The sequence below is a fragment of the Meriones unguiculatus genome, chromosome 12 (assembly GCF_030254825.1).
Source record: "Meriones unguiculatus strain TT.TT164.6M chromosome 12, Bangor_MerUng_6.1, whole genome shotgun sequence".
NCBI lineage: Eukaryota > Metazoa > Chordata > Mammalia > Rodentia > Muridae > Meriones > Meriones unguiculatus.
The window spans coordinates 31411310-31426825 of NC_083360.1; the positions used below are offsets into that span (position 1 = coordinate 31411310).

The 15516-nt window shown below is 41.7% G+C and overlaps 1 protein-coding gene across 15 annotated transcripts in view; it reads right to left on the minus strand.

The window, feature by feature from the left end:
- The window catches only part of Depdc5 (DEP domain containing 5, GATOR1 subcomplex subunit), a 120853-nt gene that overhangs the window by 102271 nt on the left and 3066 nt on the right, over positions 1–15516 (minus strand). For all 15 annotated transcript variants that reach the window (XM_021651852.2, XM_021651909.2, XM_021651888.2 and 12 more), the window contains exons 3-7: positions 14051–14138; positions 13107–13153; positions 7166–7251; positions 6270–6353; positions 4182–4231 (exon numbers count right to left, since the gene is read on the minus strand). In XM_021651852.2, the coding sequence (XP_021507527.1) occupies positions 4182–4231; positions 6270–6353; positions 7166–7251; positions 13107–13153; positions 14051–14138 (355 nt within the window). The remainder of the gene's footprint in view (positions 1–4181; positions 4232–6269; positions 6354–7165; positions 7252–13106; positions 13154–14050; positions 14139–15516) is intronic.

The following is a 15516-nucleotide window of genomic DNA, read 5'->3' on the forward strand; positions in this document are numbered from 1 at the left end:
GTCTTAATCCTAGCTGTAATACCATGAGCTTCAACAAAGAGAAAAGACCATTTTAATCTTAGGATCCTAACAAGCAGTCAGGAGGTATTAAGTGACAATCAATCAATATATCTATTAGAGGTAAGACACAGCCTTAAATCTCAGCACTTAGGAGGCAGAGGCAGACAGGTCTCCGTGATTTCCAGCCTGCTCTAGATAGTGAGTTCCTGCCAGCCAGAGCTACAAGGTGAGACCCTGTTGCAAAACAAACAAACAAAATCTCCGTGGGTAGAGGGTCCACCTGCTGAAGCCTGTCGGCCTAAATTTAATCCCTGGAACCTGAGGGGAAAGCCGGTGCATCTGTAATTCTAGCACTCCACCTGTGAGATGAAAGGCAAAGACTGGAGAATTGGGCTGCAAGCTAACAGTTCAGTTAGCCTGAGAACTCCATGTAGCATGGCATATGCATGCCCTTGCTCACTTTCTCTCTCTCACACAAAACAAGTAATTCTTTGAAAACCTAATGGCAACTTGGTAAATGTTTTCCAATTTGGTGCTTTTCCCTCTGCTGCTCTTTCTTTTTGGGACAGCTATGTGGCTCAGAATACACTAACTCTATTCTATACAGCTCAAGCTGTTCTTGAATGCAGAATCCCCCTGCATCAGTCACCTGGGTGCTGGACTGCAGGAGTATGCCACCTAAATAGCTCTCCTCTGAGACTTTTTCAGAATATAAGATCAACAGGGCAGCATAACAAGCAAGGCTCTCAGCTCAAGAGCCATTCACTTTGGGGAATAAATAGTCTGAGCAGGAATTGCAGCTGAGTCATTTACTAGCTAAATATCTAGATAAACAACAATTAACATTGTACCTCTCCAAGATGGCATGGGTTCAGGATTCCAAAATGACACAGTGCTTAGGAGTGGCATCCACCGGTAATCCCAGCACTTGAATACTGCTTTTAATACATGCTTTTAATCCCAGCACGCAGGAAACAGAGGAAATCAGATCTCTATGGGTTCAAGGCCACGCTGGTCTACACAGCAATTTCCAGAACAGCCAGGGGCCTGCATGGCCTATATAAGACCCTGCCTCAAAACAACAACAACAAACAAAGTAATATACTGCATGTAATTCATCAAACACTGTTTTACCGGATCCCTCAAATAAGCTCAACTGTGCTCAATGTTACACGCTTTCCCTACAGTGCATATGCAAATCAGTACACTAAAACTTAGGATTAGATTCTAGAACCTCTACTCCTTCTTAGATGCTATAACTTTTCTAAGGATCAGGTTCCACTATATTCATTTATTTATTTTGTCTGTGTATGTGTAGGACTGTGTTTGTGGCTGTGAAGGGCAAGTTTTCTCCTTCTACCATGTGGGAACCAGGAAATCAAATTTAATTCCTCAGGCTTGGCAGAAAATTTCATTACCTACTGAGACATCTCACTCACTGGCCAAGCCTCAGTTTTGAAAACAGCAATAAATGTGGCTAGTATTTATTCCTCTATCTATCTATCCATCCATCCATCCATCCATCCATCTATCTTTCTTCTAGAGCGCATAGGAAGAACAAATGAGACATCATAAAGGAAAAAAGATAAATTAAAAAAAAACATTATTCTTGTGTAAATGGGTTTTATGGTTGTTCTTGGTTTTTGCTTGGTTGTTGTTTTAAATTTGTGTTGTGTATCAGGCAAGCACTCTAACACCGAGCTAACACCTTCAGTTCCAGAATAGTTATTTTATTAATTTTATTAAACACAAACACATTCTGAGCTGTCGCAGTAGTGCATGGCTATGATGCTAGCAATCACCAAGGGGAGGAAGGTGGATCTCAAGGCCAGCCTGGGGAAGATCCTGCCCTCAAAGCAGTGACACAGGAAAAGACAATGCAACCTAATCCCTAACTCCTATGGCTTTAAGACAGGCCTCTTTTCTAGTAGGTCAAGAGAGAGAGAAAAGCCACAGGCAAATGCAAACACAGGTGACTTCCCACATGGAGCAGAAGGCTACATGGTGTCTCAGAGACACTAACTCCACGAGCTTCATTAGTAACATCATGTCTATCACTACTGGGCAATTATTTTATTGTTGTTTTTTTGTTTTCTGAGACTGGGTTTCTCTGTGTAACAGCTCTGGCTGTCCTGGAACTCTCTCTGTAGAACAGGCTAGCCTTGAACTGACAAAGATCCACCTGCCTCTGCTTCCCAAGTGGTGGGACTAATGGTGTGTGTCACCACCACCCAGCTTACTGAGCAATTCTTAATTTTTTAATTTTCCTTTTCTTTATTACAGCTTATTCACTCTGTGTCCCAACTGTAGCCCCCTCCCTCGTCTCCTCAAATTAGCACACAAAGTAATGGATTTCACTACGGCCGTTTCCTGAGCTTTCATGTCACGTGTATTCCATTACTCTCATTATCCCTCATCTACTCTCTGCCCAGGAAGATCTCTTCTTCTGCTTTCATAGTTCCCCTTCCTAGTTTCACGCTGAAACATAGTTTCTGTGACGAAGAGAAAACACCACATTTCTTTTAATGAGTCTGTATTATTTTGCTTAACATGAAAACATCTGGGAAGCCGGCTTCAGTTGTGCACGCATGTAATCCTAGCACTCTGGAGGCAGAGGCAGGTGGATTTCTGTGAGTTCAAGGCCAGCCTACTCTACAAATTGAGTTCAGGATAGCCAAGGCTACAGAGAAACCCTGTCTTAAAAAAATAAAAATAAAAAATAAAAGGTATTTGGGTCCATCCATTTCCGGCAAATGTCATGATTTTATTTTGTTTTTAGTGGTTTTATTAAAATCTCACTGGGTATGTATGTTATTTTCTTTATTCATTAATCGGTTGATGAACATGCAGGCTGACTCCATTTTTAGCTACCGTGACTACAGCAACAATTCATTTGATGTGAAAGTGTATCTGCAGCGCACATTCAGATGCACTTCTACTTTTAGCCTAGCCACAGGGAACTTTGTCTTGAAAAAACCAAAACCAAAACCAAAAAGGAACTCTTGGCAGGCAGCGGTGGTGCATGCCTTCACTCCCAGCACTCAGGAGAAAGAGTCAACCTAATCTACAGAACAAGTTCCAGGACAGCCAGTGCTACACAGAGAAACCCTGTTTCAAAAATCAAAATAAAAAAATAAAAATCTCATATTGATTTTCATGGTGGACCAAAACAGAACCCTTAATCTGCAAAGTGTATTTTTTCCCTTTTGGTCTCCCATTAACTAGTGAGGTGTATTGTTCTTGCTTCTGTTTTGGTCCACACGTATCATCCCAGTCAGAATGGCTGCCATCAACAAAACAAATAATAACAAATGCTGGTGAGATGAGAGTAGAACCCATTATACACTGTTGGTGACAATATAAACTATACAGCCACCCCAGGGATATAAATTCGTGGCAAAGTACTTTTTCAGCAATCATGAGTCCATGCCCAGTATAAAACACCTAAGGAAAGAAAATGGTGGCAGTGGGTGGGGTGAGCGGGTATGTTCCATGGCTGGAGCTGTGGCTCAGTGCTAGAGTGCCTGACTGACTAGTATACATGAGGTTACATGTATACTAGTTATACCTGGGTTACACCTCTAGCACTGGAAAAACAGGAGGGATTTTGAAAAGTCCCTTTTATTAAAATACAGAAACCATTTTAAATACAGTGATAGTGAAGCAATTCAGTTAGAAAGGCAACATGTCACAATTACTGTGCTGGTTACTGTATACGTATAAGCAAGTACCCTAATATATAAATCCAGGTGCGGTTACACATGTTGACAAATAGTTTCAGTCCTAAAATATGCAATTCACCCCTCTTGCTACAGTAGCTTCGACCACTTCTTAGGGTAATTCTGAAAGCAGCCAGCTGTGGAAGCATGCACCTGCCACCCCCCTGGAGACATCTGGGCAGGGAGCTAAGGAGGTAAAAGCCATGCATGGTGGCACATGAGGCAGGTGGATCTTTATGAGTTTAAAGCCAGCCTAGTCCAAAAAGCAAGTTCCAGGACACATAAAAACCCCATCTCAAAAAACAAAAGCCAGTGTTGGCAACATAGTGAAACTGAGGACAGCCTGGCTACATGAGACTAGGTCTCAAAATTCCAAGACACAAACTCATAAAGCCCTGAAGCTGCAATCATGTACTTTGGTGGTTCTTCACCCACATCACAGCAGAATGCCATGATACCTACCTGATGCCAGCAAATTCCACTTTCTGAGTGATATAGGCACAGGTGCTCACCTAAGGGAAGAGAGAAAAAGAAAGGGCTCAAGCCATCAGCCCATAAGCCACACAGAAAGACTCCTTGCTTTAAAATCTCCAAAACCAACAAAAAAGCCAGGCAGGGTGGTAGCCCATGCCTTTAGCCCCACCACTCCGGAGAAAGAGGCAGGTGGATCTCTGAGTTTGAGGCCAGCCGGGTCTACAGAGTGAGTTCCACATCAGCCAGAGCTACACAGAGAAACCCTGTCTCAAAACAAACAAAACAAAGCAGTCTCCTCCAACAAGAAGTCCGGGTAGCAAGGAGTGACAGCTTTGCCATACAGAGAAGGCTACTGGGGTTACACGATAGCTGGTGCTTGAGATGTCAGCAAGTACAAACAATAGTGAAAAATCAGGCAGGGCGTGCAGCCCGAGAAATACACCAGTCTTCTCTACATTTATATACTAAATGCAGTACAAATTATCTTTATACTTTTGATTTCTTTTTTCAGTGCCAGAGGCAAACCTAAGGCGACTGCTCTAGTGCTGAGAGCTGTCATTCCTTTCATTCAACACAACTTTCATTTATTTATTTGTGTACTTATTTATTCATTTAGATTTTGGTGCTGGGAATTGAACCTAGAGCCTCACATACACTAGGCAAAGGTTCTACCAATGAACTGTGTTCCCAGCCCAATCAAGGTTTTGGTTGTTTGACTTTTCCCTGAAATATATTTTGTGTAGAAATTCTACATATATAGGGCTGGGGAGATGGCTCAGTCTGCTCTTCCAGAGTTCCTGAGTTCAGTTCCCAGCAACCATTTGGTGGCTCCCAAACATCTACACTAGGATCTGACGCCCCCTTCTGGCATGCAGTGTACATGCAGATAGAAGCACTCACGTAAAATAAATATTTTTCAAAAATTAGTAAAAAAAATTCTACATATAATTTATTCTTTCATAATATGCAAAAACTATAGTAAAAAGTTTTCAGTACTGGGTTACAATTCTGATAAATTGGATATTTTAATTTTTTTATATAAATGCAGGTTTACTGGAAGCAGCTCTCACCTGCCATGTAAGGGAGAGGGGCAGAGAGAGAGGAAGAAGAAAGAAGGATGACAGAAGGACAAATTGGGTATTTTAAATGGAAACAGGTTCATTAAAAATAAATAGATGGGGCTGGAGAGATGGCTCAGAGGTTAAGAGCACTGCTTGCTCTTCCAGAGGTCCTGAGTTCAATTCCCAGCAACCACATGGTGGCTCACAACCATCTAAAATGAAATCTAGTGCCCTCTTCTGGTGTTCAAATGTACATGCAGGCAGAACACTGTATTGTATACATAATGAAATCAATAAATAGATAGATGGATGTAAGGGTGCATGCCTTTACTCTCATCGCTCAGGAAAAGGCAGGCATCTCTGTGAACTCACAGCCGGCCTAGTTTACACAGCAAGTTTCAGGCCAGCCGAGTCCACATACTGTGACCCTTCTCAAAAATGGGGTGAGGGGTGGGGAGGGCACTGAGAGATTGCTCAGGGTTAAGAGCACTGTTGCTCTTACAGAGGACCCAGGTTCCCTTTCAGCACCCTGTTTGAGAGGAGCCAACATCCTCTTCTGACTGGCGACAGTAGCAGGCACGCATAAAGTACAAAGTACAATACATGCATGCAGGAAAAATAGCCACACACACACACAAATAAAATAAACAGGAAAACAGGGAAGAATATAACCAACTGTTTACAGTGACTATTTGCAGATACCAGAATCAGAATTTATTTTGATAGCTCTAAATTTATATGATAAACAAGGACATCTGTCATAGAAAAGGCAACATACTGTTTTGGAGCTAGGCGCAGTGGCGCACACTTATAATCCCAGCACTCAGGGAGGCAGGGGCAGGCAGAGGCAGGCAGATCGCTTTGAGTTTGACAAAGTGAGTCCAGGAAAGCCAAGGCTACACAGAGAAATCCTGTCTCAAAAAACAAAGAAACAAAATATATATATATATATATATATATATATATATATATATATATATATATGTAGCATAGGTATATAAAAGTCGCATCTTACCAAACTTTTCTTTAGCCGCCACATATCCCCACGGCCAATGTACTGATCCTTAAAAGTCAGCTCCACCAGGTCAAGAGTCACATCCTAGAAGAGGATAATCACACTTCTGCATTGTTCTGCCACACTTTACAGTCAAAACATGCAGTCTACACACCAAACCACTCGACAGCAGAACCAGACAGAATTCTCCAAAGCAGAGGCAACTCAATCATGTATGTGACAGTTCTACAGCACACCTGCAGCAGCTATCCCACGAAAAATCGAGAACCAGAGGATTGTGTGGCCCAGGTTAGCTGGTCTACATAGCAAGAGGAAGAACTGCTGCCAGTTCAAGGCTAGCCTGGGCTACATACAGTTAATCCCATGTGGCTACTGAGCTAAACAGCAAAATTTTGCCTAAAAAAATAATAATAAATCATTTACAAAAAATAAATATGAGGAGCTGGAGAGATGGCTCAGAGGTTAAAAGCTCTGGCTGCTCTTCCAGAGGACCTGGGTTCAACTCTTAGCACCCACATGGTATCTCACACCGTCTATAATTCCAGTTTCAGGGGAATCTAACATCCTCTTATGGCCTCTGTGGGTACCAGGCACACATGAAGAACACAGATACAAGCAAGCAAACACCCAAATAGGTAAAATGGATAGAATATGTAAAAAAATATTAGCAATTAAAAAGAATTATAAATACATCCTTTCCTATGAACTAACCTAAGCTTTAAAAAATGAGGATTTAAAAGCAGCCTACATACCGTTTATATCTAAATGACCTAGATATGAGACATATTTAACAGTCTAGCACTACACTTAAGTCCCTCATTTCCACAGTGACCTAATCTTTGAGGATGGGTGTGAATCACTATAAAAAGATACTGAAGTCCAAAACAAAGACTTGCCTTGGGGTCTACAACATTCACATAGACATCTTGATAAGGTCTTAGCCGGAATACTTGAGTCACAGTCTGGTCCACACTGATAGTTTCTGAAACAGAAAAAGAAAACCTGGATCAGTTAACACATTTTAAAGTTGGCACACACTCAATAATTAATACAACTGATCATTTGCTATGGCCTCTGTCTTCCAGGAGACTAAATTCTAAACAATTCTCTACGTGTGAAATAAGGCCAAGAACTAACACTCAGTTTAAAGAAATGAAAACCACCTGGTGTCATGGCTTATCCCTGTAACTCCAGCATGTGGGAGGTTGAGGCAGGAGAAGGAAATATCTAGGCGAGGCTACTTAACCAACCTCTGCCTCAAAAAAGAGAAATGGAGGTGGAGAGGTGGCTCAGCAGTTAAGGAAAGCTTTTGCTCTTACAGAGGACCTGGGATGGGTTCCCAGCACCCTACAATGGCTCACAACCATTTGTAACTCCAGTTTCAGGGGATCCAACAGGCATGTACATGGTACAAATTTATGCATTCAGGTAAAACATCCACACACAAGGATGAATAAACCTAAAAATTAAAAGAGAGATGGAACTCTGACTGCAAATATGCTTAGTATATGTATGTCCTTGAGTTTGCAAGTAGAGGGAAGAAGGAAGAAAGTGAGAGAGAGTGGAGAAAGGAAAAGAGATATGGGAGAAAGAGGCAGTCATTTAAGACCTCACACTTGGGAGAGTTGGTGTCAGCAAAGCCCCTGCTCCATGAGCACGAGAACCTGGATTCTGACCTTCAGCGCCCACAAGAAGGGCAAACACGGCAGTTCAGACCTGCACGCTAGCATGGGGCTTCAGAAACAAGTGGATCCCTGGACTTGTGACCAATTAGCCTAGCCAAAACACTGAGCTCCAGATTCATCAAAGACTGTCTTGGCAGGCATGGGGGTGCATGCTACTGTAATCCCAGCTCCCAGGAGGCAGAGGCAGCTGGACCTCCATGAGTTCAAGTCTACTCTAGTCTATATAGTATGATCCATGATAGTATATTTACTATCACATAGTGAGTCCCTGCCTCAAAAACAAACAACTGTGGCGAGAAAAAAGAAAGAAAGAAAGAAAGAAAGAAAGAAAGAAAGAAAGAAAGAAAGGAGAAAGAAAGAAAGAACAAAACACCTGACATCAACCTCTAGCCTCCATACATACAGGCATGGATAAGTACCCATGCTTATCCAGGCAAACACATATAAAACACACACACACACACACACACACACACACACACACAGAAAGATTTTATTACTTGCAACACTGAGACATGAGGATTGTCACGAGTTGGAAGCCAGTCTGGATTACATTGTGAATATGAGGCCAGCCTGGGCTACAGGAAGAAAAAAAAAGGGGGGGTGTAGGTAGTAAAATGCCTTTGATTCCAGCACTGTGGAACTGGAGGATGGACGGTCGGAAATTTAAACTCATCCTAGCTACACAGCAAATTCAGCCTGGACCATGAAACCTTATTACCAAAAAATAATAAAACTCTAACAAGCATTAAAAAAAAAAAAACAAAAAACATCTGAGACAGATGTGGTGGTACATGCCTTTAATCCCAACACTGGAGAGGTAAACAGGTAGGTCTCAGCAACTTCCAGGCCAGCCTGGTCTACACAGCCAATTCAACAATAGCCAGGGCTACTCAGGCCCTTTCAATCAATCAATCAATCAATCAATGAAAAAAAGAAATATCTAGAGGCTGGGAATATAACTAACTGGCAAAGAACTTGTTTTGTATGCACAGGGCCCTGGCTGGGGGTAGGAGGAGCCATAAAAGAAAAGTTCAAATCCTAGTTAGCAGAGCTACCTCCCCCTACAAGTTGCTGGTCATGGGAGACTCCAGAGACTGTCAAAACAATGCAAGCAATTGCCATTGCTGTTGGTTGATCACCAAAACTATAGGAAAAGAGCCTAATTTCTGAAGGCACCACATGCCTTAGTCAAGAAGCACAGAGAAATCGAGGTAGAACTGAGCTGGAAGCTTACCTTGCTAACTAGCCCTCCTGCTGGTGGAGGGTATCAACTGTCTTACTCAGCTATGGATCCCATACACAACAGGAACCAGCCAGGCAGGGTGAGTGGTGCAATAACAGAAGTCTGCTATGGGTAAATCTGACACAACAGCAGGAGGAGGAGATTCATTCCTGCTACTGTAAGCCTGGGCAAAAGCCTGTGGCTGGGGAGATCGAAGGCAGCAGAGTGGAAACTTCTGCAATAGTTTCACTAAATGGATACAATGTGCCTTTCAAATTGACTTCTCTCACCCAAGTACTAAGCAGGTCTAACCTTGCTCAGCTTCTAAGATCAGACCAGGCTGGGTACATCTGCAGTAAGACCACACTCTAAATCAGTATGTTTTTATTTTATTTATTTATTTGTTCTTTTGATTTTGGAAACAAGGTCTGACTATATAGTCCTAAACTACCCTAGAACTTTGCTCTGTAGCCCAAGTTGGTCTTAACTCATGGGTATCTCCTGCTTCCCCTGGAGTTAAAGGCATGCACCACTAAAATGGCTAAATAACTATGCTTACACCCATAGGTTAATTTTGCTATTGGCTTGGACTGAGAAGCTTCTTTCTACATCAGTCAGCAATAATTGCAGAGATTCACAAACTGATTAAAGTACTGAGAGTGAACAATTGTTGCATGCCCAGCACAAGGCTCAGGGAACATAATAATACAGAAGTGGAGGCAGAATGAATAAGAGCCAGAAGTGGGAAGAGCAGTGTGGGATGCTAACTTCTGTATATAAATGACAATCTCATTGTCTAACTCACAGCAGCTGTGATTATCTACACAAGATCAGGCCTGTCAATGGCCTGTCATGGAAAGAAGAGATGCTCATGAGGCCCCAGCCATCCCTGCAGAAACACTTAACGGTTGATGAGGGAAGAAAACACATTTTTCCCAGTGGTCTAGCCAGGGTAAGGTGCCTGTGCTCCTGTACACAATCCTCTGTATGCTCCCGTGAAAACCCCAATAAAACTCACTGGTTCACACACAAGGAAAAAGACCTGAAAACAAAGGGGAGCTACTGTGGAAGAGGAGGAGGTTATCAGATGTGAGAGACAAGTAAGGATTATAAAGAATGAATTTTATAGAAATGTAACAGTAAAAAAACAAAACAAAACACATTATTGGGCTGGCAAGCTGGTTAGATGGTAAAGGCACTCGCCACCAAGCCTGACAACCTGGGTTTAATCCCTGGGACCCACATGGTAGAATGAGAGAGCCGAGTCTCTGAAGTTGCCTTCTGACTTCTACACATGCATCCTGCCTGGTGTGTGTCCACACTCTTATAAAGTAAATGTAGGAAGAAACTTTTTTTGTTTAAGATAGGGAATCACTATGCTTCAAATAAAGGAACATTACAGAAACCCACAACTTATCAAAATGCAGAGAACAAAGAGACCTTGTGATGTCCATCACATCTACATCATAATTCCTGTACATAAGGCTCTGGGATCATTGCCATGAGGGAGTAGAAAGTCTGTAAGAGCCAGAATGGGAACTTTGCTTGAGACTGTGTCTCTAGAAGAGTGAGAAAGTCCCCCGCGCCGCCATGAAGTCTCATCAACATGAATGCCTAAATAAGACCTAAACAATGGCACACCAATGGACATGCTAATATGGAAAAAGGAAAGCTTGAAGGATCTCAACCATAGGCAACCAAGGAATGCTGAGAGCAGCAGAAATGGTCTTTTCCAGGGAAGAGGCCTCCAAATTTGGTTATCCAATACCAAGTGGTCATCTGAAATTATATACATATAAGCAACAGTTTAAGTATTTAGGAATATGAAAGTATGTATGTCACAGACTCAGAAAGAAAAAAAAACTGTGTGTTCTCTCTCAAACAGAACCTAGCCAATAATATCCGTATATCTGTAAACAAATGTACATGTGAACACAATAAAACATGAAGACAGTAAGAGAGCTGACTTTCAGGGAGTGAGGAAAGACACAGTTATGAAAGAGGATAGGAAGCTACTTATTCTAGTTATAATTCTGCCACAGATCTTTTGGTTTGGTGGTGGCTAAGTACATAAAATAAATTTGGTAATAAATATGCACAATTTAGTGTGACACATCCCAGCTTCCCTTCCCAATGCTTATTCTAACTGTAGAGACATTCACTGAGTTATACAGATTTGGATCTGGTTAATTTCAGTGTGTGATGTTTTTATTTATTTACAAGATTTTAAAAATAATAATGCCTGCGTACTGGTGGCAATGAACACCTGCCTTTAATCCCAGCACTCAGGAGGCAAAGGCTGGAAGTTCTCTGTGAGTTCCAGGCCAGCCTGGTCTATAAAGCAAATTCCAAGACAGTCAAGGCTACACAGAGAAACTCTTGTCAAAAATAAAATTAAAAATACTTAAAATGTTAAAAAAAAAATACAAAAAATATTTTAATTTATTTAGTTACTTAGTTCTAGCTGGACAGAAAATCACTATGTAGACCAGAATGGCCTTGAACTAACAGAGATCCACTTGCCTCTCGGCCTCCAGACGGCTGGGATTAAAGGCATGGACCACCTCACAAGGCTTTTCTTTCTTTTTATGAGATAGAGATTGAAGGCCTACACCATCACACCTGTTTTATGCACTTTCAGACATGGATGGGACCCAGAGCCTGGTGTGTGCATGTTGGGCATGCAATCTAACTAAGCTACATCCCTGGGCCCCTTCCCTCTTTGAGGCAGGGTATACTAGCCTAAAGTGCAGGTACATTGGGCAAACTCTTCTATAAGTAAACTTTTAAGGTGAAAACCCCAGTCTTTCACCCTACACCTCTGTATGACTGGGCATACATGTAATTAAAATCAGATGCAGAGACTGGAGAGATGGCTCAGTGGTTAAGAGCACACACTGCTCTTCTGAGGGTCCTAACTTCAATTCTCAGCACCCACATGGCAGACGGCTCAGAACTGTTTGATGCCCTCTGGTTTGCAGATGTACACGCAGACAAAATACACACACACATAAAATACATAAATAAGTCTTTTTCTAAATTTATTTATTATTTATACAATGTTCTGCCTGCATACCAGAAGGGGGCCCATATTTCACTATAGATGGTTAAGAGCCACCATGTGGTTGCTGGGAATTGAACTCAAGACGTTTGGGAGAAGAGACAGTGTTCTTAACCTCTGAGCCATCTCTCTGGCACATAAACAAGTCTTAAAAAAATCATAATGCAACATGCAAAAAGGCATTAGCAGCAGGCCATTACATAACCTAATGCTAACATAGGCCTTATACTCCAAACAGAAAACCACCCATATTCTTCTCCTCGACCCTCAAAAGGAAGCTCTGGAAAGTAACCAGGCACTTGGAGTCCCATGCTTGCTCAGGCTTTTGCACTTAATCTACTTTCTGCCTTCACTTTCTTTTTTGAATAAAGTCCCTTGCTACTTTTTCATTTGCAACTCTTCCATTCTTTGAAAAGAGACAGCAAAAATCTAGAAACACCTATTCCAAACAGATAACCCACTCATACAAGAAAACTTATTTAGAAAAGTCGCCATCAACTTTTTTTGGAGATAAATATAAAGCTTCCCACATACAAATTACCTTTTCTTTTAGCTAAAAATGTGGTTTCTTCAATGCCTACAACATGCTAACAGATGAAAATCTTTGGCAATTTTCATATCTCACTTAGGGTCTGGGAGAACTTACAGCTCAGTTAGCTGTAAAGATAAATGAAGACAGTAAACATATCAACTGCTCCTCCTGGGGCAGCTTCTGCAAATGCAGTCCCTAACCTCCAAAAGCTTCATTTGTCTTCCTTTATGCTAAAGGAAACTCAATCTGCTAGGGACCTGAGATTCCAAAGAGAGGTTTCTTATGAGTCTCAGACAGTAATTATCAAAATCCCAAAGAGAGAGGGAATACTTACCTTTCTGTAAATCTTCCTTAAGAGACTTGACTTGCAAAAGCAGAGGACTAGAAAAGAAAGCAACAAGATGCGGGAGAATGCAGGGGGTAAGCTTTTTCTACCTCCCACCAAAATGCAAACAAATAATTTAGTACATATCCTAACTTGTAGCACAACTAGAGAACTCTCCCTTGGAAACAAAGAAACTGCACTTGGCCTAAAGGGAAATGAACAAAAGCAACAGAGACATTGCTTCAACTTTAAAAATATGTAAAATGTGTGGTTGGAGGACAGGCATAGTGGCACAGCCCTTTAATCCCAGCACTCAGGAGGCAGAGGCAGGTGAATCTCTGAGTTCCTGGCTAGCCTGCTCCATAAAGCAAGTCCAGGACTACTAGCGCTACATAGAGAAAGCCTGCCTAGAAAAACAAAAAAAAACAAAACAACAACAAAGTTTTGTTGGGGCTGAAGACGTAGCTCAGTAGTTAGGAGCACTTGCTGCTCTTCTAGAGGATCCAGCACCCATTCCAAGCGGCTAACAACTGTCTGTGACTCCAGATCTAGGGAATCTCCATCTGAAAACATGTGCACTCATTTGCACAGAAATACACATAATTTTTAAAGATCTTTAAATTTTTTTTCAGTGTATGAGTGTTTTACTCTGCATGTATGTCTGTGTATCACATGCATATCTGATATGCCAGGAGGCTAGAACAGGGTGTCAGATGTCCCAGAACTAGAATTACGGATGGTTGTGACATGTCATATGGATGCTGGGAATCAAACTCAGGTCCTCTAAAAGAACAGCCAGGGCTCTTAATTGCTGAGCCATTTCTTCAGTCCTAGATATGAGGATTTTTTTGTTCTGTTTTTGAGACAGGACCTTACTACATAGCCCTGACTAGCCTGAAACAGTATTTGAAATCAATAGGGTACCTAGTTCCCTTAATCATTGAATTGCTCACCTGTATTCATCACTGGGGTGAGCAATCTCCACAATGTCTCCAAGTTTGATGTGAGGAAACACTTTAGGATTCACGACCAGCTCATCATCTGAAAGATAATTTAGTGACTTTAAAGAGCAACTGGGTTGGAATACAGCTTTGTAGTTGAGTATAGGCTTAGTATGTACACGATGTTGGGCTGAATTTCTAGCACATGCCCTCTAAAAAATAAAAGCATCAGACAGAAAACATAGGGTGCCTTGTCATGTTGGTAATACTACTGGACCTCAGAGATGAGCTCTGGCCCTATTTTTTACTTTCGTGACTGACATAGCTGTCTCAAGATGACATAAAACACTTCATATAAGGTGGTTTTGAACTCTTTCACCTTCCTGTCTGCACCTCTAGTATGCTGGGACCATGGGGCAGGCTGTAGCATGCTGAACATTTATTTTTATTTTTGTTTTCGGCAGGAGGTTGCTTAGTTTTTAGTGTGTGTGTGTGTGTGTGTGTGTAGGTCACAGGACAACCTGCAGACATCAGTTCTCTCCCTCTACCATATGAGACCCAGAGATTAAACTCAGATTAGGTTTGGCAGCAAGTGTCCTTACCCAATGGGCCATCATCAGCCTCTACTTGTTTTGACTGTTTATTTTCCTGTTTTATAAGGTACTAAGCATGTAACTTATGCAAATACTCGGCCTTTTCCCATTTTGAATCCAGTTTTAGAACAGCTAAATGATTTGCATAAGGCTGGGGCTGTAAGTCAGTGGTAAAGTACCTACCTAGCATGATGGAGAGCCTGGTTTTCACCCTCAGCTCAAAATTTAGAAGTATCTATGGCCACAACAGTAAACGGCTGAGTTGGACAGGATCAGGGAACCTGTCTCCAAGCACATGCTCTTTCTACAATCCTACTACTCCCATGGAAAAAGCAGCCCATGATTCAGGGAATTATGGCTCTAGCATATCTTTTACTCTCTAAAATACCTATGATGGAATGTGCCTTAGCCCCAATAAAGCACTCATATTTACATAATATTCAAAGAAATGCCTTAAACACTGTCTTAACTAGACCCTCCCAGTAAATCTTTAGTACTAACAAGAGCAAGGAAATATCCTGAGAGGTAAACTGACTTGTCTAAAGGTAGACAGGCAGTAAAATTATAGTTAGAGCTCATTACAAGTCTGGGAGTTCCCTTCTGTCTAAATTAGGCTCACCACCTCTTACGTGTTATAAAACTTGAGCTAAATAGTCCAGACTCTAAGTGCTGGTTCACATTAGGGTCTAAAACAGCCTTTAGACTATAGGGGCTGGGGTAAGCTCCATAGAGTAAATGCCTAGCATGCATGAGACCCTGGCTGCAATCCCAATCCTCGGTATCAATCAATGAATCAGTCCACCCATCCATCCACTCCAAAATAAAGGGAGACTTCAAGTATAATTATACTCTGTAAAGTTCACCCTCGTGAAGGACTAATTGGGT